Source organism: Pongo pygmaeus, chromosome 6, assembly GCF_028885625.2.
Source record: "Pongo pygmaeus isolate AG05252 chromosome 6, NHGRI_mPonPyg2-v2.0_pri, whole genome shotgun sequence".
Classification (NCBI taxonomy): domain Eukaryota; kingdom Metazoa; phylum Chordata; class Mammalia; order Primates; family Hominidae; genus Pongo; species Pongo pygmaeus.
In genome coordinates this window covers 57,340,378-57,363,868 of record NC_072379.2, presented here as the reverse complement: position 1 = coordinate 57,363,868, position 23,491 = coordinate 57,340,378, and the positions used below count along the sequence as shown (strand labels likewise).

The following is a 23,491-nucleotide window of genomic DNA, read 5'->3' as shown; positions in this document are numbered from 1 at the left end:
TATTTGAATGCTCTTTATAAACTAATACTCATGTTGACCCATTGAAATTGGTTTATGTCATCTATGTGATGAAATTAATTGGTTGTTTGGGTTAAAGCCTCACTATTATAAGACACTGTTCTCTTACTTCGACAAAAATATTCAGAGTTAATGAATACATTGATTTAGCAAAACCCAGTTTGAAGAACATGGTAAACCATCACTAATGCACTGACTGTGTGTGTGCCTAGGTGGCTGACTATCCCTCTGTAGGTTCTTGACAATTCAGGCCTAAGAATACAGATTCATTTGTATGAAATGAGCATGGGAGGCATTTAGTTGAGCACTGTGATACGGTGGGCCCCAGAGAGCAAGGTAATAATTGTGAAAGAATTCCATTTAAGCTGCACAAGTGAGTATGATTTGGGGAAGAAAACCACCCTTGAGTTAGTTTTTATTTATAAAGAGCATATTTGTTTCTCAGGTGGAAAAACATCCTCAAACCACCTTTCTTCATGAATGAGGTCAGAAAAGTCTAACAGAGCCAGGTACAGTGGCTCACGCCTGTAATCCCAACACTTTGGGAGGCCAAGGTGGGTGGATCACTTGAGGTCAGGAGTTCAAGATGAACCTGGCCAACATGGCGAAATGCCATCTCACCCAAAAATATAAAAAATTGGCTGGGTGTGGTGGGAGGCTGAGGCAGGAGAATCGCTTGAACCCAGGATGCAAAGGTTGCAGTGAGCAGCCTGGGTAACAGAACGAGACTCCGTCTCAAAAAAAAAAAAAAGAAAGAAAGAAAAGTTTAACAGGACAGGAACACAAGGACGAAGGTAGTCTAAGGGCAGGCTGTGTGGTGCACCAGCGGTAGAGGATGATGAGAACAGAGTTTCCATATCTAAAGGTGCTGAACTAGAGAACTCTCAAGGTTCCCTCACATCAACATTCTGTAGTTTGGAAAAAAGGATTTTTTTTCTCCTATTTGAGTTAGACCGTGTTTTCCCAAGGCCTTATAGCTGTGAGTGCAGGATGACTCTAATAAGTGTATCAGAATTATAAATTCAGCTGTCAGCATTGGGATGGTTGAGTCGACTGAACAAGCAGGTTTTCTCTCATTGTCTGTTTCCTAGATGGATGAATAACAATTTCAGCCTCTCCACTTTGTTGTAACTCTGTCAGTCTGACATTTCTGATTGCTGAGAGGTTTCTGGAAATTTTCTAAGTCACACATTGGAGTTAATTCAAGGAGATAATGCAATTCCAATGGAATCATCAGTGTCTCTGCTGTCAGATCGAGTATTTTAGGAGTTCAGTTGGTTGAGTTGCATAACTCTACAGATTTAATACTACATACTTGCCGCTTTGCGTCTTGCCCTTAAGTCTTAATAAATGGGCTAAAGGACTGATTGGAAACTGTGAGATAAATTATATGTTTACTATGCCAAGTTAAGTAAATACCATTTGAAAGGATTACTAGAGGGTATAATCAAGTTAATTGCTTTAAAAATCTTTTTTGATTTACTGGGCTCTATGAAAATTGTTAAGCAATTGATCTGCCACAGTACATGAGCTGAAGAAAGCGGTGCTGAGTCCACAAGGTTTCCACGCACATCCCCTCCCCTGTGCCTGGAACTGCTCCCTAAATGAGAAGAGAGACCCCCCGAGACCCACATGCAAGTACTGCGGACAGACTGTTGTTCCTCCAGAGAAGACACATGTTGACAGCTTGACGTTCAGGCTGATGATGGATTTCTTTTTTTTTTTCATTCTAGATGCTGAAGAATACCAGCCTCCAATATGGAAATCATACTGTGAGTACCTGAAATGAAAATCTCCCCAGAAGTCTTTAGCAGGCCAGCCTTTTTGAACAATTCTTGCCAGCGATGTAGTGCACACAAGTGTTCCCACCTCACAGCACTGAAAACCCAAATCTTTCTTTCCACTGAGGAAAAAGATTAGTCAGAGAGGATTAACGGAGCCCCCTCCTCTTACTAAGGGCTCCAAGAACCAGCTGTGGCCCATTTCAGAAATGCTTAGAAAAGAGGGTTGGACTTTCTGACTTTCTGCCTTTCAGTTTGGGGCTTTATTTTTATTTATTTATTTATTTTTTGAGACCAAGTTTCGCTCTTGTTACCCAGGCTGGAGTGAAATGGTGCGATCTTGGCTCACCACAACCTCTGCCTCCTGGGTTCAAGCGATTCTCCTGCCTCAGCCTCCCAAGTAGCTGAGATTACAGGCATGTGCCACCATGCCCGGCTAATTTTTTTGTATTTTTAGTAGAGACAGGGTTTCTCCATGTTGGTCAGAATGGTCTCGAACTCCCGACCTCAGGTGATCTGCCTGCCTCGGCCTCCCAAAGTGCTGGGATTACAGGCATGAACCACCACGCTTGGCCATTTTTATTTGGTTTTTTACACAGTTGATCGGCAAGGGCAAATGTGTTGACTTCTATGAATTATGTTTTTGGCCAATCATTCTAAGGACAAAATATCATATGACATCAACCGCTGAAAAATGAACAGATAGTGAAGAACCATGTTTGGTCACCAAAGGTGACTCTTAGAAACAGATCCTGCCTGATCATCAGTTACCCGCCTAGCTCCCCTCGTGAAGGCAGGCGGCTGTCATCGCCTAAGCCTTGTCTCCTCTTTTCTTAGTACTATATGCTTGATTCAGGAACTCCCCAGTGAGAGAGGGCAGGACTGTGGTAGGAGGAGCCCACTGTGTCCAGAGCCAGGGGACGCAGGCCCTGGCTCAGGCTCCACTTCTGCCATCATCATTAGCATTCCTAAGGAAGCTGCCAGGGTTACCACTCCCCATCAAGAACCTGCCCTGTGCTGGTCACCACACCAAGCAGCCAAGTCCTGAATTCTTACCACAGCTCTCACAGATGGGACTATTTTTTGTTTGTTTGTTTGTTTTTTTGGAGACAGGATCTTGCTCTGTCACCTAGGCTGGTGTGCAGTGGCGCAGCCTCAGCTCACTACAACCTCCACCTCCCGGGCTCAAGTGATCCTGCCCCCTCAGCCTCCCAAGTACCTGGGACTGTTAAAGGTGCCATCAGACCCAGATAATTTTTCATATTTTTATTAGAGATGGGTTTTGCCATGTTGCCCAGGGTGGTCTTGAACTCCTGAGCTCAGGCAGTCCACCAACCTCGGCCTCCACAGGCATCAGCCACCACACCAAGCCTATGGAGACTGTTATATTATCTCTATTCACATGTAAGGAAACCATAGCTCAGGGAGGCTAAGTAACTTGGTGATGTTTTCACAAAAAGTAGTGGGGTAGCATTCTGAGTGGAACCCACAGCCTACACGTGTCCAAGACTTGTCCATTCTATTCAGAATCTTATATATACCTAAGTGCATGTTTACATACACACACATATATACACATATTATATATGGATATATAATATATACACACACACAGCCACACACACATACATATATATGTACATATTTGTTACAAAAGCAATACAAAGCTACATGAAAGACAGATATTAGGGAAATATATAAAACTGAGCGTAAAAATTTCCCAACATCCACAAATTCCCCACCCCACATTCCAGTCCACTCTCCCCTTTCCCAGTAGCTGAGCTCTGTGAATTTGGGGAGGCAGATCCTTCTGATTGTTTAAAAGCGCATGCTTCATGTTAGGCATTTTTGTTGTTGTTGTGTAAAAATGGCTTTATGCTGTGTCCTTCAGCTTGCTTGTTTCACTTCACAAACATCTTGTTTTTCTCTCTCCTTGTCAGCACATACAGAGGCACCTTGTTCTTCGTTACATAAGTCTGTTCTTCCATCTGTGAAATAAAGGGGCTGTGCTGGGTCTCTAAAGGCCCTTCCAATCTAATGCTCTGTATTCCGATCTTCTATTTTGAAAGGCTGTGCTAATGACTTAGTAATTGGATGTTTTTGTTTGTTTGTTTCCTAATGGAGTGTGAAGAGCTCTGACAGTAAATCAACAGAATATCTGTAGTAAGAGGCATTGGGTGTTCCATGACTTACTGTGCTTTGCACACTGGCTCGCACACGGCCTTGCATACGTTAACGACCCAATAAATATTTGTTGAGAGAATGCCACCACAGAAAGCTTTGCTGAAGCGAAAAGATGGCATTGGCTTAAATTCATTTTGCCTTCTTCTAAGAGACCTTGGACCACCCAATAACATCTCTTAAAAGTACTTCTGTGTCTTGAGGAAGCTGGAAAATCCTTGCTACTTAAATTTAACAATATCAATGTTAACCCTTCTGTATTAGCTTTAAGTTTGATTTTTGGATCTAACCAAGTTGTGTTTTTTAAAAAATTTGCTCTATAATCATAAAACTTTACTTGCAAAAGTTCCTCTTTATTATATCCAACTAATAGTCATCCAGGCTCTATTTGAGAGCATCTAGTGATGTAGCTCTCCAAAAGTGAGGGGAGTATGCCATCCACGGCATCAAAAACGTGTTGATCAAAGCCCTACAGACCACCAGTGAGGAAGAACTCTCTTTTGGTCATCCTGGATCCATGAATTATTTGAGTTTGGATGTTAGACCACTTATGAATTATCGAGCTCATGCTACTCCATCTTATTCCCAAGAATATCATCCATTTGTTTAATCTTTCAGCAAATACATTCTAAATATCAGAGGATAAGTGGTAGAAATCAACAATGAATAAAATGTGTCTTATACTTCCCTCCAATGTACAATCAAGTCAAGGAGACAGATGTAAACCAATAAACATAAAATGCAAATGAATTCTGGTAACAAAATGCTACTCCTCTATCTCCTGGGAAAGAAGACTACAGAAGAGGTCGAATTTGCCTGTGGGTCTTGAAGGATGACTAGGAGAAGGAATCTGAGGGCCTTCATGAGATGCTTTTTAAAAAATCCAAATATGCTAAAATGATATCATTTTCCTGATATGAAAGTCCAACAAAGCTATCAGAATATTGAATTTGTTTTATTTTAAATAAACTGTTGGTAAACCTGTTCTGAACCCCAGGAAATACCAAGCCTTTCTCTTTGAAATGTTCACAAATTATCCTTTGAGAGGTTAATTTTAGATACTGATGTCTAACTCATTATCATATCATATATGGAATCCCTATTCTTCCATCACACACTTTTTTAAACTCTAGCAATTTTTGGTACTATCAATTCTCTCATATATTTACTAGATACAGTATATTTTTGCCATAGCATAGGACTTGGTTTAAAAATTTATTATTTGCAATGATTAGACAAGTAAGTAGCTATATCCTTGTTTTCATTGATATTTTTTGGCCGTAACTTTGACTTATTTAATGTCAGATTCTTGTTATGAAGCACTAGCCCCAAATATGGCATTATTCCTACAAGAAAATTTGTCTTAACCAGGCATGGTGGCATGCCTTGTAGTCCTAGCTACTCGAAAAGGCTAAGGTGGGAGCATCACTTGAGCCCAGGAGTTTGAGGCTGTAGGGAGCTACGATCACACCATTGCACTCCAGCCTGTGCAACAGCGAGACCCTGTCTCTAAAAGAATTTTTAATTTAAAAATAAAAGAAAATTAGTCAATTTCTAATTATTATTTATTTATTTTTATTTATTTTTTTTGAGACAGAGTCTCACTCTTTCGCCCAGGCCAGACTGCGGTGGTGCTATCTCGGCTCACTGCAAGCTCTGCCTCCCAGGTTCATGCCATTCTCCTGCCTCAGCCTCCCGAGTAGCTGGGACTACAGGCACCCGCCACCGCGCCCGGCTAATTTTTTTTGTATTTTTAGTGGAGATGGGGCTTCACCATGTTAGCCAGGATGGTCTCGATCTTCTGACCTCGTGATCCACCCGCCTCAGCCTCCCAAAGTGCTGGGATTACAGGCGTGAGCCACCGCGCCCGGCCCAATGATTCATTTTAAGAAGCAGTTTCTAAGTTTTATTCTTGGCTGCAAGCAACAGAATACTACTCTCAATCACATTGATTGACTTAAGCCAAAAGTGCAGAGGCATTGGCTTCAGACATGACTGTTCCAGCAACTCAAATGACATTACCAAAATCCAGTGTATATTTCTTCCTTTCTTGGCTCCGCTTTCCTAGATTTCACTCTACTCTTACTATGTTCTTCCCTTGGGATCCCGCTATAACTATCAACAATATCAGGGCTGTGGCTTCCTTATCCAAAAGCAAAAGGCAAAGGGACAGTCTACCTTCTTGACACATCTAACAAAGTCTCAGAATTGAGTCTCAGTCTTAATTGACCTGGGTTACCCATTCCTGACTCTATCACTGTGGTCAGGGATGTGCTGACTGCTCTAAACCAATCAGGACTCACCACTGGAATTCAGGAAAGGATCAACCCCATATAACCCTGTATAACATGATTGGAAAATTTGGAGTAATATTGGAAGGAGGAAGATGAAAATGGATGCTGGGAAGGCAACCATAAATATCTGGCTAAGAAATTTAGAAGAGTAAGAAATCAGCTCTCTCAATATTTTATATAAATTATAGTGTTCATTAATTTAGTCACTCCTTCATTCAACAAATGCATATTAAGTCTCTGCCTTAAGCCAGGCACTGTGCTTGGAGTTGGGCCACAAAGATGGATAAAGTCTGCTGTTGACTCAAGGAACCATGATGCCACGTGATGGCCTTTAAGTCCCTGCCCTCTTTGTTCCTTTCCTTTTCTTAGAAGCTAGCTTCATGGCTTCCTGAGCTGTTTCCATAGAATAATCTTGTCCCAAAGTATCATACGTCTGCAGCTAATTCTTAACTCTCAAGACTGAACACAAGAAACATTGATGAAGTCACTGAGAAAGCTTTGGTTTCAATGCTCTAAAAGAAAAGCTACTTTCAAGTTCACTTAAAAATAATAATACAGCTACATTCTAAACTTTAAGCCAGAACTGTATGAACTTTATGCCTCGAGCAGGCAAGTTCAAAAGCCAACCACCATGGTTATGCTCTGAAGGATTTTCTTTCTTAAGAGGCCAAGTGCCAATTAGGCAGCAGATGCAGTGGCTGACAGCTCTCCCTGGAGGCTCCCCTGGGCAGCAGGTCACGCAAGCATAGCTTGTGCCTGTTTTACAGATTTGAAGTTTAGAGCCTCAAAAGCCTGATCTACAGAATCCCTGCATCAGAATCCCTTGGGGAGGATATTTATGATAATTATTCCTCAGCCTTACCCCAGATCTCTGGATCAGAAAAGTGGGGGGATCTGCAAAGTATCAAACCCCATAGATTTCTCTTATACATACTTATGCCTGAAACCCCTCAGTGTGTGGGCAACTGTCATCTCCTCCTAGAGGTTTTTCACAGTGCCATTAGACAAGATAATTAAATCCCCATTAAGACTCGACATTCTGGCCGGGTGCAGTGGCTCACACCTGTAATCCCAGCACTTTGGGAGGCCGAGGCAGGCAGATCACCTGCGGTGGGGAGGTCGAGACCAGCCTGACCAATATGGAGAAACCCCGTCTCTACTGAAAATACAAAATTAGCTGGGCATGGTGGTGCATGCCTGTAATCCCAGCTTCTCGGGAGGCTGAGGCAGGAGAATCCTTGAAGCCGGGAGGCAGAGGTTGTGGTTAGCCGAGATCATGCCATTGCACTCCAGCCTGGGCAACAAGTGCAAAACCCTGTCTCAAAAAAAAAAAAAAAAAAAAATTGACATTCTGTTAGGAAGGCAAGGCCTTCCCATGGCAGGCTGGAGGGTGGGGTTGAGCCAAGGAAGACATCTAAAGCACCTACAATTCCCTGCTCATAAGGTTTTCCTATGAAAATTGGGAAGACATGAACAGTGAGCAGGGTCATATTGGCTCAGTGTCATGGCCAAGTGGCTGGATTCAGCTCCTGGGTCCATATACCCTCCTTAGAAAGAAGTAGACTGTTAGAAGCCATCCCTGCAGGATCTCTTAGGCGCTGATGGGGCTGGCCTGGGCTTCAAGGCCACCCAGGCTGTGGGCTTTCACCCATTAGCCGTCTGATTCTGTTCCCAGAGTGAGTCAAGTTTTCTTACTGAAGAAAAAGTAAAACAGTCTGTCAGTGAGCTCTCAATTTCTTAATCTGCTTTGGGTTTCTTGGGGAGTTAGGGAGCTCCACCTCCGTGTTCCCCAGTGGCTGCCACCCCTGCCAAACAACTTATTCTGGTGCTAAGAATTCTCTGGTGTGCAGCAGAGGACCCGGGGCTGGGAATTCCTGGCACATATTTGGGACATTGCTGCAGAAGTAATTCCATCACGTCACCTCTCAGCTCACAGACCACCCAAGAATTGACATACATTATTGCATGTGACTTGTGAAATGTGTTTGTTGAACAAGGAAAATTCAAGAAGCAACGTTTTCAGATTATGTGATAAATTTCAGTTATATTCAACTCTGCCTCAGAGATTTTTTTCATGGATGCTATAGCTAACCTTGAAAATGATGGGCAGGCTCTCATTTGAAGCTAAGAGAGGAGATTGGGCCTTATTTTTATATGGCTGCCATGGTAATTGATTGTCATCTCATTATCTTTATAGCCAGCCAGGTAACCCAGATGGCAAATAGGCTTCTGTGCCTACTTGCCAACTTCTGTTGTTTGGAACAGCATAGAACAGGGTTTTGCAGATTCTGAGACCTGCTCATTGAGAAATAAGTCATCAAATAATGATGTCTGCTGCCCAGGGGCCAGGAGAGAGAGGTGGCAGTTCCTCGCTTCTGGGGTTTGCCTTCCCCCTTCCCTCCTCCAAGTTGCCCCTGGCTGGGATTGTTCTTTGTTGGGTGTGAGATTGGTGAATTACCAAATTTTTCTTTGCTAAAGCTCAGAGGGTCCCTAGAGACTGCAGCTATGGGATTTAGCCTGTTGACATAGGAGACGAACTGTCCAGAAATGTTCCATCACCTGCATCCTTTATTTGTATGGTAGCATCTCAATCTCTCAGCCGCTCAGGGTCGCTTTGTAAACCAGTCTTGTCGATTCTCTTTTGAATCTCTGAGGCCATCAACTCACCTTCTCATTTGCATTTGCACCAGTGTTATCTTAACTCACACTTTCACAACCTCATCTGTGTACCAGTAAAACACTGTTCTCTCTTGCTTCCTTGTCTCCAGTGTTCCCTGTGTCTGATCCCTCTTTCAGCAAGGCAAAGGACAGTGGCTCTTACACCTGGATATGCATGAGTCTCTTGAAGAGCTTTAAAAAGAACAGATTTGGGGGCCCCTGGCCGGACTGGGAGAGTAAGCATTGCCAGAGATGGAGTCTGGGAATCTGTATTATTTTATAACTCCTAGGAGATTCTAATGTGAGCAGCTCCTCATGGGACCTCTCCACCATCTAGTTAGGCAACCACTGGCTGAGGCTGAAAACTACAGCCTTTGGGTTTTGGAAATCAAGGCTATGAATCTTCATTTCATCCTATGATCTGTGTGACCTTGAGCATCTTCAAAGCTGGCAGGCAACCCCGCTACCTTATTAGTGAGGGGAATAACAGTTACCTTGGAAGCTTTTTGGGAAGATGAAGTGAGAAGATGCATATAATGTGCCTTGCACATGGTCTGTGCCCAGAAAAGGGCAGCATTTATTTTTCTGAATAACCTTATCCCTATTACCAATATTTTAAAACAGAGTAGATTATGGCTTCTGCTCAAACATGTGACTATCCCTTTGTTACAGACAGGAGGACAGTGACGGTCCCCAGCATGTCATTCAAGGTCCAGCCCCACATGGCCTTCTCACACATCCCACGCCCTGGCTCAGCAGCCACACTGGCCTCTTGCTGACCAGTCAGCTCATCATTTCCTTTCCCTGCAGTTCCTCTTTCCTCTATCTGTAACCCTCTCTCTTCTCTACCTGTAGAACCGTTCTAATCCTTCAGGAGAGCTCCCTGCCTCTTCCCTTGGGAAGTTGTTCTGACCACTTGAGTACATTGAATAGCTTCCTCCTCTTCCCCTATTAAAGCACTTGGCTCACCTTGGTTTTGTGTCTCCATGCATGTCCCCCATCACTGGCGTCTCCTCGAAGGCACAGATTGTGACCCATGGGCCATTAGATACAGTCTGTTGTTCATTCACCAAATAATTAAAAATGTGTTCACAAAGCCACTTCAGCCACACTTCCCATATATCACTGTTGGTTTCAAGAGGCATTAATAATGGGAAGAGACAAGTGAACAGGATTCTCTCACTGTGGATTCTATAGTCCTTCTTAGATCTGGAACTCTGTGATTCTAGGAGATGGCCCCTTTGACTCCTGTTACACACACACTGTCAGTAACATTCTGCTAAAATGCAGCTTAGTAGTATTGGGCTGATTCAAGAGGAATAAAGGGACACATATGCATTAAACGTGTACTACAAGGCTGAGCATGGTGGCTCATGCCTCTAATCCCAGTGCTTTGGGAGGCCGAGGCAGGTGGATCACTTGAGGTCAGGAGTTCGAGACCAGCCTGACCAATATGGTGAAACCCCATCTCTACAAAAATACAAAAATTAGCCAGGCATGGTGATGCGTGCCTGTAGTCCCAGCTACTCGGGAGGCTGAAGCAGGAGAATTGCTTGAATTCAGGAGGTGGAGATTGCAGTGAGCCGAGATTGTGCCACTGCACTCTAGCCTGGGCAACAGAGCAAGCCTCCATCTCAAACAACACCACCACCACCATCACCATCTACTATGTGCCAAGCACAGTTCTAGATGCTGGGGATTCTGCAGTGCACAGAACAATATCCCTGCCCTCAAAGAGCTTACATTTTAATCAAGGGAGATGGTACACAAAATAAATAAACATAATATTTATGTCTTGTTTATTTATTGTGTTAATGATGATGAGTGCTGTGAAGAAACTTAAAACTATATAAGAGAACAGAGGGATAGGGTGGAATTTTATACAGGCAAGTCAGGGAAGGCCTCCCTGATAAGGTGAGATTTAAGCAGATACTTGAATGAAGGGAGAGAGTGAGCCATGTGGATATCTTGGGAATGAGTAATCCAGGTGGAAGGAACAGTAACTGCAAAAGCCCTGAGGCATGGGAGATATAAACCAGGGAAGCAGGGTCGATGGCACCCGCCTGTATTCGCAGCTACTTGGGAGGTGGAGGCAGGAAGATTGTTTGAACCCAGAAGTTTGATTCCAGCCTGGGCAACATAGTAAGACCCCATCTCTTAAAAAAATTAAACCAACAAACAAACCAGGGGCTTTGGAATCAAAAGGATGTATTTTAGCTCTATGTCTTGGAGCAAATATTTAACTTCTCTGCACTGTTTCCTCATCCCCTATCCAGAATGATAATGACACAAAGTTATTTTTTCTGGTTTCTTAAGAAGATTCAATACATGTTATTCCTGACACATGGCAGGCACTTGGTATGCTGGTGCCCTTCTCTTCTCCCAGACTCTCCATTCATCCTCAAAGCCTCCACATAATGCTGACTGTGGTATCTGGCATATAGCAGATGCTCACATATTTGCTTGTAAGGATTGCAAAAGAGCACTTAGCTAAAAATGCTTCTCTTTTATAACAGGTATGCGTCCTTTGCCACCTCCATTAAAAATGGTATTCACAAAACCATTTCAACCGTATATCACTGTTGGCTTCAAGAGGCATTGACAATGGGAAGAGAAGAGTGGGCAGGATTCTCTGAATGTGAATTCTGCAGTTCCTCTGTGATTTTAGGAGATGGCCATTGCATGCTCATTAACAGTAACATCCTGCTAAAAAGGACCCAGCTTAGTAGTTTTGGGGGTGATTCCAGAGGAATAAACGAATTCCATGCAGCCTTAATGGTGATTAAGGAGGGCACAAGCTATACTGGGGTAGCCAGAGGAATGTCCACGACTGTTTCTCTGTCTTTGGCCAACTCTTCCTCATGTATTAAAAGAAGCCTTCTCTGACTTTATCTCTTATAGCTTTTTCTTTTTTCTTTTTCTTTTGAATAAGCAATACATGTGATTCAAAACTCAAAACAACATAAAGTATACATTGAGGAATCTTTGTCCCATTCCTGTCCTTGTCTTTCTTTTTATCCCCTGGAGGTAAATGCTTTTATTACTTCCTTGTTCCTTCCAGAATTTCTTTATGCAGATGTAAGTGAAACTGTGAATATACATTATTATTTTACTCCCTTTCTTAAAATGAATGTGTACTCTATGTATTTATGGTTGTGTGTGTGTGTGTATGTGTGTGTGTGTGTGTGTGTGTGTATTTTACCTTGCTCTTTTTGCTTAACAGAATGTCAAGAGTATCGATCCAGGTCAGTGCATAGAGAGCTTTCTCAGTCCTTATTACATGGGCATGGTATCCATCGGAAGACGTACCACAGTTAATTTAACTATTTCCTTCTAACAGAGATTGGTAAACCAAGCCTTGATGATCCTTGCCAGCCCTGTACTTACTGTACTATTTCATAAAAATATTTGGGCCTCTCACTAAAGCTGATAGGGTTCTTGAAAGTAGAGGCTGTGGTTTTATTTATATTTATATCCATAGCACCTCAACAAAACCTGAAGATACAAGACAAAGCAAAAACAAACATGATCCCTTCCTTCATGGTGGGACTTACAACATGCAGGGAGAGATCATTGTTTTTGAAACTCACATCAATAAATACAGAACTATAGTTGTTGATAAGTTATATAAAGGAAAGTACAGGGGATTGTAAGAGCATAGACTAGGGTGATGTCTTTGAATCTGGTGTGAGAGATGTCAAGAAAGACTCCTCCATGAAGTTGATATTTGAACTAAGGACATGATGATAAGGGGCAGATAACAAGAGGTAGAGGAGGAGGAGAGGAAGATGTCATAGACAGAAGGAATAGCATATGCAAAGGCCCTGAGGTTGAAGGGAACACTGTGTATTTAGGGAAAGGGGAGGAAACCAACTTGGCTGAGCAGAGAGCATGACACATTGTAACACTGTAGAAGGAGACAGGCAAAAGCATTTAGGGCATTTGATCTTCCTCTGAGAGCAATGTGAGGCCATGTAAGGCTTTTAAGCCGGGGAGTGACATGGTCTGATTGATGTTTTAAAACAGTCACTCTAGCCACCAGGGAAAAAACAGGATGCAGGGTGGGAAGAGTCCAGAGCTTGGAGTAGGGTGTTAATGATAGTGATGAAGAGGAGTTGACAGACTTTGGAGATGTTACAAAGTAAACGTGACAGGTCTGTTGATGAACTGACCATCTGAGGTGTGATGAACAACTTCTAGGATGCTGGTGTCTAGAGAAATAGGATGAATAATGGCTCCTTCACTGATCTCAGAATTCCTAGAAGCCTAGATTTGGAGGAAAAGATCCTGAGTTCAACTTTTGACATGTTGAAGTTGAGGTCCCTTTTCTTTTGAGAAAATCAGGAGGAATCTGTAGGAAGTAAGATATACATCCTGGAGCTTAGAGGAGGGTTCTGAGCAGAGATGTGGGAGCCTTTGTGTATAGGAGATAAATGAAGTGTTAGGGGTGGAGGAGATTCCCTGGAGAGAAGAAAGAGAATGAGACCTGAAGAGGGTCTAAGGTAAGCCTTGGGCCTCTCCTATGGTCAATGGACAGGTAGAGGAGGAGGAGGAGGAGGAGGAGGAGCAGCAACATGCATAGGAAAGAGGCAGCCAGGATCAAAGGAAGAAGACCAGGAGGGTGGTGCCATGGAAGCCAATGGAAAGAGATAGCACAAGGTGAACAGTATGTGCCAGTTGGTTGATGATCTTATGTGCAAGGCCATTCATCTTTCCTCCACCTAGTCCCACTTTCCATGTATTGGTTCATTGGGATCTGAAGGCTCTTCCTCCACAGGGAGGCAGGTGTGTAGAAGCCTTCTTTTTATCTGTCATTTTTAATGTCCTTCTGAGCTAAAGAGTTATATTGAACTCTGTTTTCCTTTCACAGATGACTGCAGTCATCTTTAGGTAACACATTGGTGTGGGTGACCTATACCTAGAAATGTGGTACATTTCAAAATGTATAAAGGGTTAGATAGTTCCTTCTCTGTGCTAAAACCAGGTAGTCTACACTAATTAGGTAAGAAAATAACCACGTTCAGTCAAAGACATTGGGGAGCCATAATTACAAAATATATTCCATCATTTTTATCTGTGTTTCCATATGATCACTTACCCTTCAATTACATTTTTTATTTTTAGACCTAAAAATAGATCAGAAAGTTTTGCTTGTCTTATTACATTTTCTAGAAAGACTTTATCAGATCTAGTTTTTTTTAACTTTTTGTAGATTTATTCAATTTAAAATTAATTCTTTCCTCTTCAGGATTCTGAAGATAACATCAACTTTTTTTTTCAACCTGTATTTTCACAGAAGTAGAATCCAAAGGTACCCACTTAGGATAGCTTTTCCCTTTAGCAGAAATAAACAGACTAGCTGAGCAGCAGAAAAATCACTCATTATATTCTGAAAAATCACAAATAATTGTCTGATAGATTGCTTTATATACAATGACCTGCTTTCCTCCTTGCCTAAGCCTGAAAGTCTGTCTTTAAATTAGGTTAGGAAGGAGTTATTATTATTTAAGATGAGAAAGGGCCTAGGAAAGAGGAATGACAATGGATGGGAAGTCATCAAATGGATGAGAATTTGCAGTGTGATAGACAGGGGGAAAATGGAGGGAGAAAAGAGAGAAATGGCTTGGTGTTTCATTCACTCACAGAATCAGTTATGTCTTTGTCCATAACTAACATCTCAGAGAATCACACACCTCTTAAAATGCCAGTTCTTTTCCTGGTATGTCAAGAGACATCGGCATTTAAATTCAGGAATCCTATTATATGATCTTACTACTCAGGTACTCACAAGTAGAATTTCATCTTTAAAATAGTCAAAAGAATTTTAGCCATATTTGGTCTTCCAAGAAAGCCATAAAATGAGCAATGCCAGTAACAATTATGAAACTAAATTGGCCTTATAAGAATAAAAAAAAAATCAATTTTGCAAGTTCATATTCACAGTGACTAATTTCCTATAAATAATCTGACTTTTTCCAGTCTAAAAAATGTGCCTGTATTCTCTAGTTTTTTTATATTTACAATCCTTGAGATGTACTTAGGTGGAAATATTTGAAGGCATGTCGATATGTGTTGCAGTATTCTAATTCTAATTATTTCTCTCTCTCTCTCTCTCTTTTCTTGGCAGTATATCAGTTACAGCAAGAGGCACCTCGTCCCAAGAGAATCATTTGTCCTCGGGAGGTCAGTACTCAGCTATTTCCAATACACCTTGTTAAATATGATGAATTGTCAGCACTATGTAGAGAGTGGAGGGATTTCAGGTTTCCTGGGAGTTGATTTCTATTAACGTTTGTTAGAGTGTCAAAAAATTTAACATCTTCATAATCTATATTTTGACATCAGACATTATTTAAAAAATACTAACCAACTTGGACTCAGATGTCTCATATTTTTAACCATTGCCGAGACAAATTAAACAACCTTTGTAAACACCAAAAAATGTGTATTCTGGATGTTTTCTTTGTTAATATCCTTTTGATTCTTTTAGCATTTTTTATTATGAAATGCTTACAGTAGATAAAGTACAGGGAATAATAAACCTCTGGGTACTTTCAATGCCCATATTTAGTAAATCTTTATGCTTTGTCATATTTACATGACATTTTAAAATAATAAAGCCTTACAAAAAAGTGATGAGGTTGTAATTCTAACTTTCCTTAGTTCACTAATCAGTTCTCTGATTGTGTGGGATGCCAGCAAGATTTGAAAGGCAGGGCTAAGGCTCTCTTTTCTTTTTATTCTGATCAGTTTCTTTAATAGCATACTTAATATCCTTCAAATCAAAGGCCCATGGGTCCTTGCTTATTTTTGTTATTAATGGGATTAAATATAGAGCCTCGGATAGCTTTTAAAGTGCCATGCATGCCTTATCAAGGGGGAAAGGCTCCAATTCCAACACTGTTGAGATTCACTCTTGAACATTAGTACTTTTTGGATCTTGTTTTGAACCTGTTTCAAAGACTTAGGTACCTGCATACCCGTACTCAGAGCCAAGTTATCATGGTTTAATACATTTTTCTACATAAAATTTTACATCTGTTGAAGAGCAATGAAATTCATCAAGTTATCTCAATTTTAGTACACAGTAGACTTTCTCATCCTAGGCATGTGGCTGGAGAGGAGGAAATATCTGGTGCTTAAGGAAAAATCCAGGATGAGTTCCATTTATTTGCTACTCTGATCTTGTCCTGTCACTAACTCTGCGGTCAATATATTCAAATAATATATTCAATAATATATTACTTGTTATTCAATAATCAAATTCAATAATATTTAATATTTTTTCAAATGAGAGAAAAATAGGATAAATATAAATTTTTGAATGAGATGCACTAAATAAGGGTGTTCTCAGTGTGAATTAAGACACAAGTTGCTAAAATTTCCTTCACTCCTGCTTTTTACTGAGTGTTTCTCCATCAGAAAAATTATTGCCATGTGTAAGGAGGTAGAGGAGTTTAAATGTCTCAATGAAAAAAATATTTGTCAAATTAGAATACAACTAAAGACTCTATCTAGGGGCATTAATAAAAAGACACTAGGCAAGATCAGGCACCAGAACTTGAAATGCAAACAGATAGTAAATAGTCATTCATTTATCTGTTTATTCTGTAAATATATATGGAGAGCCTACTGTATTTCAGCTCTGGCCTTGTGGGGAATATAGCAAAGAACTTGGCTATTGGCATTTTGAATATCATAATGAAAGACAACAAAAGTATGATGTAATTAAATATATATTTAAGATTTTGTCTCTGTATATGTATGTGTGTGTGAAAGAGACAGAAAAAGAGAGAGAGAGAGAGAGAAAACCTCTCGGTTTCTCAAAATCCTTGGAACCATGTCAGTTGCTCTTAAGGCAGGTGGAGTGTTAGCAGTGGAGGTAGGCGATTCGGATTATCCTCTTACAAACTCTTCCTTAGTGTTCCGCTGAAACTCTTCAGCCATCCAGCGGGCTAAGGGTCCACTGCATGTCTGTTTGCTGTTGCGGTGCCATCACCATCTGCTGTGACTAAAGGATATGGTGCCCATGTCTCTTGTTTCCCCCTTGTCTGCCTGTTAAACCATGCTGTTCGCCTTTTGACCTTACCAATTTGATATATTAGTAAGTGACATCTGGTTGATGCTGCTTTCCTGTAGAATTCCATATCCCATTTCTGCCACGAAACCTAACATGAAATGGAGATTCATCAGCTCCCTTTCCTCAGCAGGCAGCATGGGGCCCATCTAGCCAGGCAGGTGTCAGATAGTAACAGGTCAAGTTTGCTGGAAGAACAGGTGCTGCTCAGATGAGTGTCTGCAGGAGTAGCTTCAGTTCCCTTTGTTCTCTAGTTTGTCCTCCAGTGTGATGTTAACTGCAGATAATTCCTGCCCAAATTCCCAAGCCTCCCAGGAGCTGGCCTCCTGCAAGTGAAGGCGCCACTTTCTCTTGCATGATAGTGAAACAGTTTCCCCCTACTACAGACGGTGCTTAGTCATACGTCTCGTTGTCTTGTAACACACCTGCATGCTTGGGAGACATGCCTAATGAAGACAGAAAGCCTTTCTGTGTGAGTTTGTGGCCAGGGAGATTGAAGCTTTATTTACATATTTACATAAAGCAGTAAAGGGTGTTTATTTTAAACAATGAGTTATAATTTTTTCTACGTACATTTTCCTATTACATCTTATCCCTTAGCTAAGAGCCCACATCTTCCTCTTCTACGCAGCTCTGGGCCCTTTTTCTTGGTCTTCAATCCATCTCCTCCCAGCACTCTTCCCTGGTCCCTAGCGTGTTAGCTCCAGTATACTCAATCTCTGTTGTTTCTCTGATGACTCATACTTTCTCGGGCTACTATGGGCCTTTCCCAGGTTAGGACCTGCCAGTTCAACATGATAAATATCCACATTAGAGCACCAAGCAAAGTGTGCAATTAGAGAGATGTGGAACACTGTCCCTCTAGGGTACAGACGTAGGCCAGTCTGCCTTGATACATGGTGGTTATCAACAGATACCAACTACCTAGTAGACTTTGCTGGGGATCTGGGTGAGTCAAGGGTACAGACTGATTCAGCAGGCAAAATCCACATACTTAGCAAATCCAGGAAAGCAGGGAGCTCAGCTGCAGAGTCAGCTTGGACTTGTTTTGACTTCTTGCTCCACCACTTTCTAGCTACCTAACACAGAGCCAACCACTTACTCTCTCAGGGAGATTAAGGCCTAACCCACAGATAAGCATCTACTTTGCAGGGTTGCTATAAATGGCATATGTGGGTCAAGTGTCCAATATGGTGCCTGCTGCATAATGGGTACTCAGTTGATGTTCATGATTCATGGCAGAGTCAGAAACCTGTGAAGAACAGGCTCTGAGCTGGTCATTAAGGACAGAGTCGAAGTGATGACAGTATTCTCTGAATGTAAGGGTAAGAGGCAGTGATCAAGAAGAAAGCAAGATGCCCAGGTCAGGAATTAAGCCACCAGGAAAAAAGATACTGAGGATGAGGAACAGAAGGTGCAAGCAGCTGAACAACAGCTCTGGCGCCAATTAAGCCAGGCAGGGTCAGGTCCTGAAATAACAGTTCATTGCTTTCTTGAAGCTTTACGACTGCAAATTAATATTTATTGAGCAGCCGCAGCACCTGGTGCTCTGCTGGCATTTCCTGAACACTCCATGCCAACAGATGCAAAACATCTTCCCATATGCAGAATTCTCACTGCTTTTTCCATCAACTATCAGTCAGTCACATCATAAGCATGTATTAGTTACCAAATGTGTGCCTGGGTTGTCTGTCACAAACTGTGTGGAATGTTGACTCTCAGATTTGTTTCTCTAGCCAAGACCTCTACCCGGGGCTCCAGACACCTCTATCCACCTGTCCACTGGACCTCCTCAGGCCACCACCTGTCTCACAGGCCACCACCAGCCTCATGTTCAGAATAGAACTAGGCTTCACTCCATTGGATGACACCTAACTTCAGAAACCTGTACTTCTCCCTTCCCTACCCTCACCCCTTTCTCCTCCATTCTTAGCATCAAGTCTGTCTCCAAATATATTTCGCATTGTCCACTGTACTCCATCCCCATGAATGTCGTGTGGTTTGGGCCGTTGTCATTTCTTGCCTGGATTTCATTGCAGGTAAGGAGCCTCCCACCTGATCTCCCTGCTTCCCTCCTCACAGCTTCCCTGCAGCTCACATGTACACACACACATACACACTCCAGTCACCAGACAGGAGCCCAAATCATCATCGTTAAATAGAAAGTAGACCCTTCAATAGCTTTCTGTTACTCTTAGTGACAAATGTCTTGCCGTGCCTATGAGCCATAGTTTGCCTCCTGTGTCTGTCACTGCCCTGTCTGTACCATTCTTCTCCAAGTGCACTGCCTTTTAGCCCCACTAGATTCTATTCCCATTCATTTAAAAAAAAAAAAACAAAGAAAGAAAAAGAAAAAAGCACTGTGGCTATCACTGGGCCTTTGCACTTGCCCTTTGCCTGAAATTCTCAGACCCAGGTTCTCTGCACGTCTAGGTTTCAGGTCAAATTTCACATAATAAGAGGCCCTTCCTAAACTCCATAAAAAAGTAGCACCTCCCCAACCCTTGGAGCGTCTCTGTCATATCGCCTTGTTTATTGTATCTGTGGCACTTTATACACTCTCTGATACACTTTCTTAACATATTTGATTGTTGCTTGTATATGCCTCTCCAGGAGAATACAAGCTCCAGAGACTTCATCAGTCTTAATCATAGGTATGTCCTTAGCAGTGAGCATAGCCAAGCAACAGTGGGGAATCAGTAAATAAATCAGTAAGTTTCAAAATGATGAAAAAAAAGGATAGCGATTGCTAGCATAAGGAATTTGGGATTCTCAAACTATTACTAATAGCATATCAGATTTGCTCAATGCTGTTATTAGGATAGTGAGCTAGACTTTTGGCAGTTGTTAAGGTACTAACTTAAACACAGACTAAAATTTTTTCCTGGACTAATCCAAGATTCTTCTTGGCCTCTCCAAAAGGCCAAAATGGCAAGATTTACTTGTGTGACTCATTGAAAGTCAAGTTGCCCTAAAATTACCTCAAGCCTACACTAAATAAGCAGAAGTTCTTTTGTAACTGTAAATGATTTGGTGTCATTTGTCTTTTTTGAAATTGCTATAGTGAATATGGGATTATAAAAAGCAATTTCAAAAAAGGGAAATACAATGACATACTATTATTTGAAATTGTTCTCCATTTTATATAGCTTCATTTCCTTCTTGCTATGGAATAGTCTATTTTGGAAAACTTTTTTAATGCAAAAATGGATGGTAGAGATTTCTAGCATTCATGATCAGAATCAGCTTTTTTCTTGATGTTCAGAAGTTAGACCAAGTACTGATGGCAGTGGCCAATCTTTTTTTTTTTTTCTGAGATGGAGTCTTCCTCTGTCGCCCCCGAGCTGGAGTGCAGTGACGCGATCTTGACTCACCGCAACCTCTGCCTCCCAAGTTCAAGTGATTCTCCTGCCTCAGCCCCCTGAGTGACAGGGATTACAGGTGTACCCCACTGCACCTGGCTCATTTTTTTTTTTTTGAGTACAGACAGGGTTTTACCATATTGGCCACGCTGGTCTTGAATTCCCAACCTCAGGTGATCTGCCTGCCTCAGCCTTCCAAAGTGCTGGGATTATGGGCATCAGCCACCACGTCCGGCTGGCAGTGGCCAATCTTAAGTTGGAGTAGTATCTTACTACCTTATTTTACCTTCCAGTGAATTGTATTCATTTTTTAAACACTGCTTTAAATGTTCCTACCCTCTTTTATGCATTTTTCCCTAGTTTTTGGTGTTCTAAATATCTACTGATTTTACTCTTTTCTATCTTTATTTCTAAAAACTGTTCCTGTGAACCTTCGAAAGCATTCCATTTCTTCATTATGCTTTTTAAAATTGTATTAATCATATCTAGACTTCACAATCTTGTAGCTCGAGAGCATTTATCTTATCTTAGGCATGTCTGGAAGATCTTAACAAGCCATATTGATTGACCATATCATTTTCAACTAACTCAGTACATTTTGAATCACAGATTTTAAGTGAACTCTGAGGGATTTTCTACTATTCCACAGTTCTTCCCCTTTTCTTCTTTTATTTATTGAAATAAATGTTTTAAAACTAAGTGCATTTGGAGGAACGTGAAAACTCTACTGATTTAAGACATCTCGACAAGGTATGTCTTAAAGTAATGAGATCGATTCTACAAGCCACAAACAAAAATCAGTCTCATTACCTTTTAATTGGCTTTATGTGTAGTAATCAGAAAGCTATTTCTTCCCTTGCAGAAAAACTATTCCTATTCTTTTCATCCTAGACTTTCTCTGCTTGTCTCTTTTTTTCCCCCTTGATGCCGACACAATCAAGAATGAAGGACTTTCCCATCATTATTCCTCCAGGCTGTCATCTCACTCGCTAATGCTGTCAGGCCTTTTTCTTGATGCAATTTTCTTCTGAACTGGACTTGCTTTGGGTTTAGACCTGATGTAGTACAGGGGAAAAATCTAGTAAAACCAATGTTAGAAATAAAATTTTGACTTATGAATTTTTTTCCCTAAAGGTAGAACCAAATGTTTTCTGCTTTTTTAAAAAAACAAAAAACTTTCTTTTTTATTGACAAGTACTGTGAGCTACCAAAATGCATACTCCCCCTGCCCCCAAATTCACTTTCTTTGGAATACTTTGAACTTCTTCTAAAGTAATACAGACCCCCGCAAGTATGCACCTAGAACATATTTAGACATTTCCAAGGTGAAATCATAAGCACTGGGTAAGGGCTGTTGAGACCAAGCTGCTATGGAGTTCAGAGCCAAGGGGAGCAGGTGAGGTGAGCTGGAGAGGGCCACCAGACAACAGTACATATGCCAAGACATAAGATGAGGCAAAAGTAGAATGAGGAAAATAAATGGGAAATTAAACAGTGATTGATAATAGGCAAACTTTCCGGAGAAGATTCTTCAATCTCTCTGGGTGATTTTTATTTATTTCCTTCCTTCCTTCCTTCCTTCCTCCCTTTCTCCCTTTCTCCCTTTCTCTCTTTCTTTCTTTTTTTTTTTGACGGAGTTTCGCTCTTGTTGCCCAGGCTGGAGTGCAATGGCGCGATCTTGGCTCACCGCAACCTCCGCCTCCCGGGTTCAAGCAATTCTTCTGCCTCAGCCTTCCTAGTAGCTGGGATTACAGGCATGTGCCACCACGCCCAGCTAATTTTTTTGTATTTTTAGTAGAGATGGGGTTTCTCCATATTGGTCAGGCGGGTCTTGAACTCCTGACCTCAGGTGATCTGCCCGCCTCAGCCTCCTAAAATGCTGGGATTACAAGCATGAGCCACCGTGCCCGGCCCTTGTTTTTTTTTTTTTTTTTTTTTTTAACGGAGTCTTGCTCTGTCGCCCAGACTGGAGTGCAATGGCATGATCTTGGCTCACTGCAACCTCCACCTCCCGGGTTCAAGCCATTCTCCTGCCTCAGCCTCCCGAGTAGCTGGGATTACAGGTGCCCACCACGCCCAGCTAATTTTTGTATTTTTAGTAGAGACAGGGTTTCACCATGTTGGCTGGACTGATCTCGAACTCCTGACCTCAAGTGATCCACCCGCCTCGGCCTCCCAAAGTGCTGGGATTACGGGCATGAGCCACCACACCTGGCTGATTTTTATTTCTTAACATCTCACTTGAAAATGTATATTCCCTTAATTACTAGAGTTGGAATACTATGTGGTATCGTTCATTGTTTTAGAAAAAAAGAACTGATAGCATCGTGTGTTACAACATGTGTTCTGCCATCCTCCTCTAGCCTATGACAGCTGGAACCCAAGATCCCATTACTCATTGATCTTAGGTGGTGGTGGTAGTGAGAGTGGGGGTACAAACTGAGACACAATGGTTATGCGGAGGCACTGGCTTTTGTAACACCAGCCTTACTCATCCAAACACAGAGCAAATGTCACACCTCCATAGGAACTGCTACCTACAGCAGCCCCATATTAAGTCTGCTCTGTGACTCAGAGGTCAGGCCCCACAAGTTTTGGAGTGTAATCAGGGTTATCCAGGAAAAGGAGCAGGTGCATAATGCTGGAGCTATAGTGAGGATTTAAAGACATGCTTCACATTTTGCTCACCTGGTTAAACTGTAACTGAGAAATAATGCTGATAAAGGCAGGTTATACTTTGCTCCAGATAAGCGGTGTCTCCTACTGGAGTGTGGCCTGTCCAACCAAGCACTGAGAGGCTTGGACGTAGATTTCTGACCTTGATTCTGCTTTCCATTGGAAAAAATGTGGATGATGCAATCTCAGACAGCCTCGATTTTAATATGGCTATGCTGAATGATATTACCTAATTATTTACTTGTTGTCAGTCTTTTAATAGAAATGACAGCTATCACATATGGAATACTTCCTGTGCCCTGAGCACCGGCTTCAGAGTTTTATAGATGCTACGCCCACCACAATCCCATGGGGCTTGTTATCCCTCTCACTTTACACAGGAGGAAATGAGACAGGAAGCACAAGAGGGGCAAAGGCCAGATTCCAACCCAGACAGTTCATATC

At 41.8% G+C, this 23,491-nt stretch overlaps 1 protein-coding gene across 4 annotated transcripts in view; it reads left to right on the top strand.

Moving 5' to 3' along the window:
- Positions 1-23,491, top strand: part of CHN2 (chimerin 2) — a 317,173-nt gene that overhangs the window by 156,168 nt on the left and 137,514 nt on the right. For all 4 annotated transcript variants that reach the window (XM_054494681.2, XM_054494680.2, XM_054494682.2 and 1 more), the window contains 2 exons: positions 1,752-1,790; positions 15,060-15,115. In XM_054494681.2, the coding sequence (XP_054350656.1) occupies positions 1,752-1,790; positions 15,060-15,115 (95 nt within the window). The remainder of the gene's footprint in view (positions 1-1,751; positions 1,791-15,059; positions 15,116-23,491) is intronic.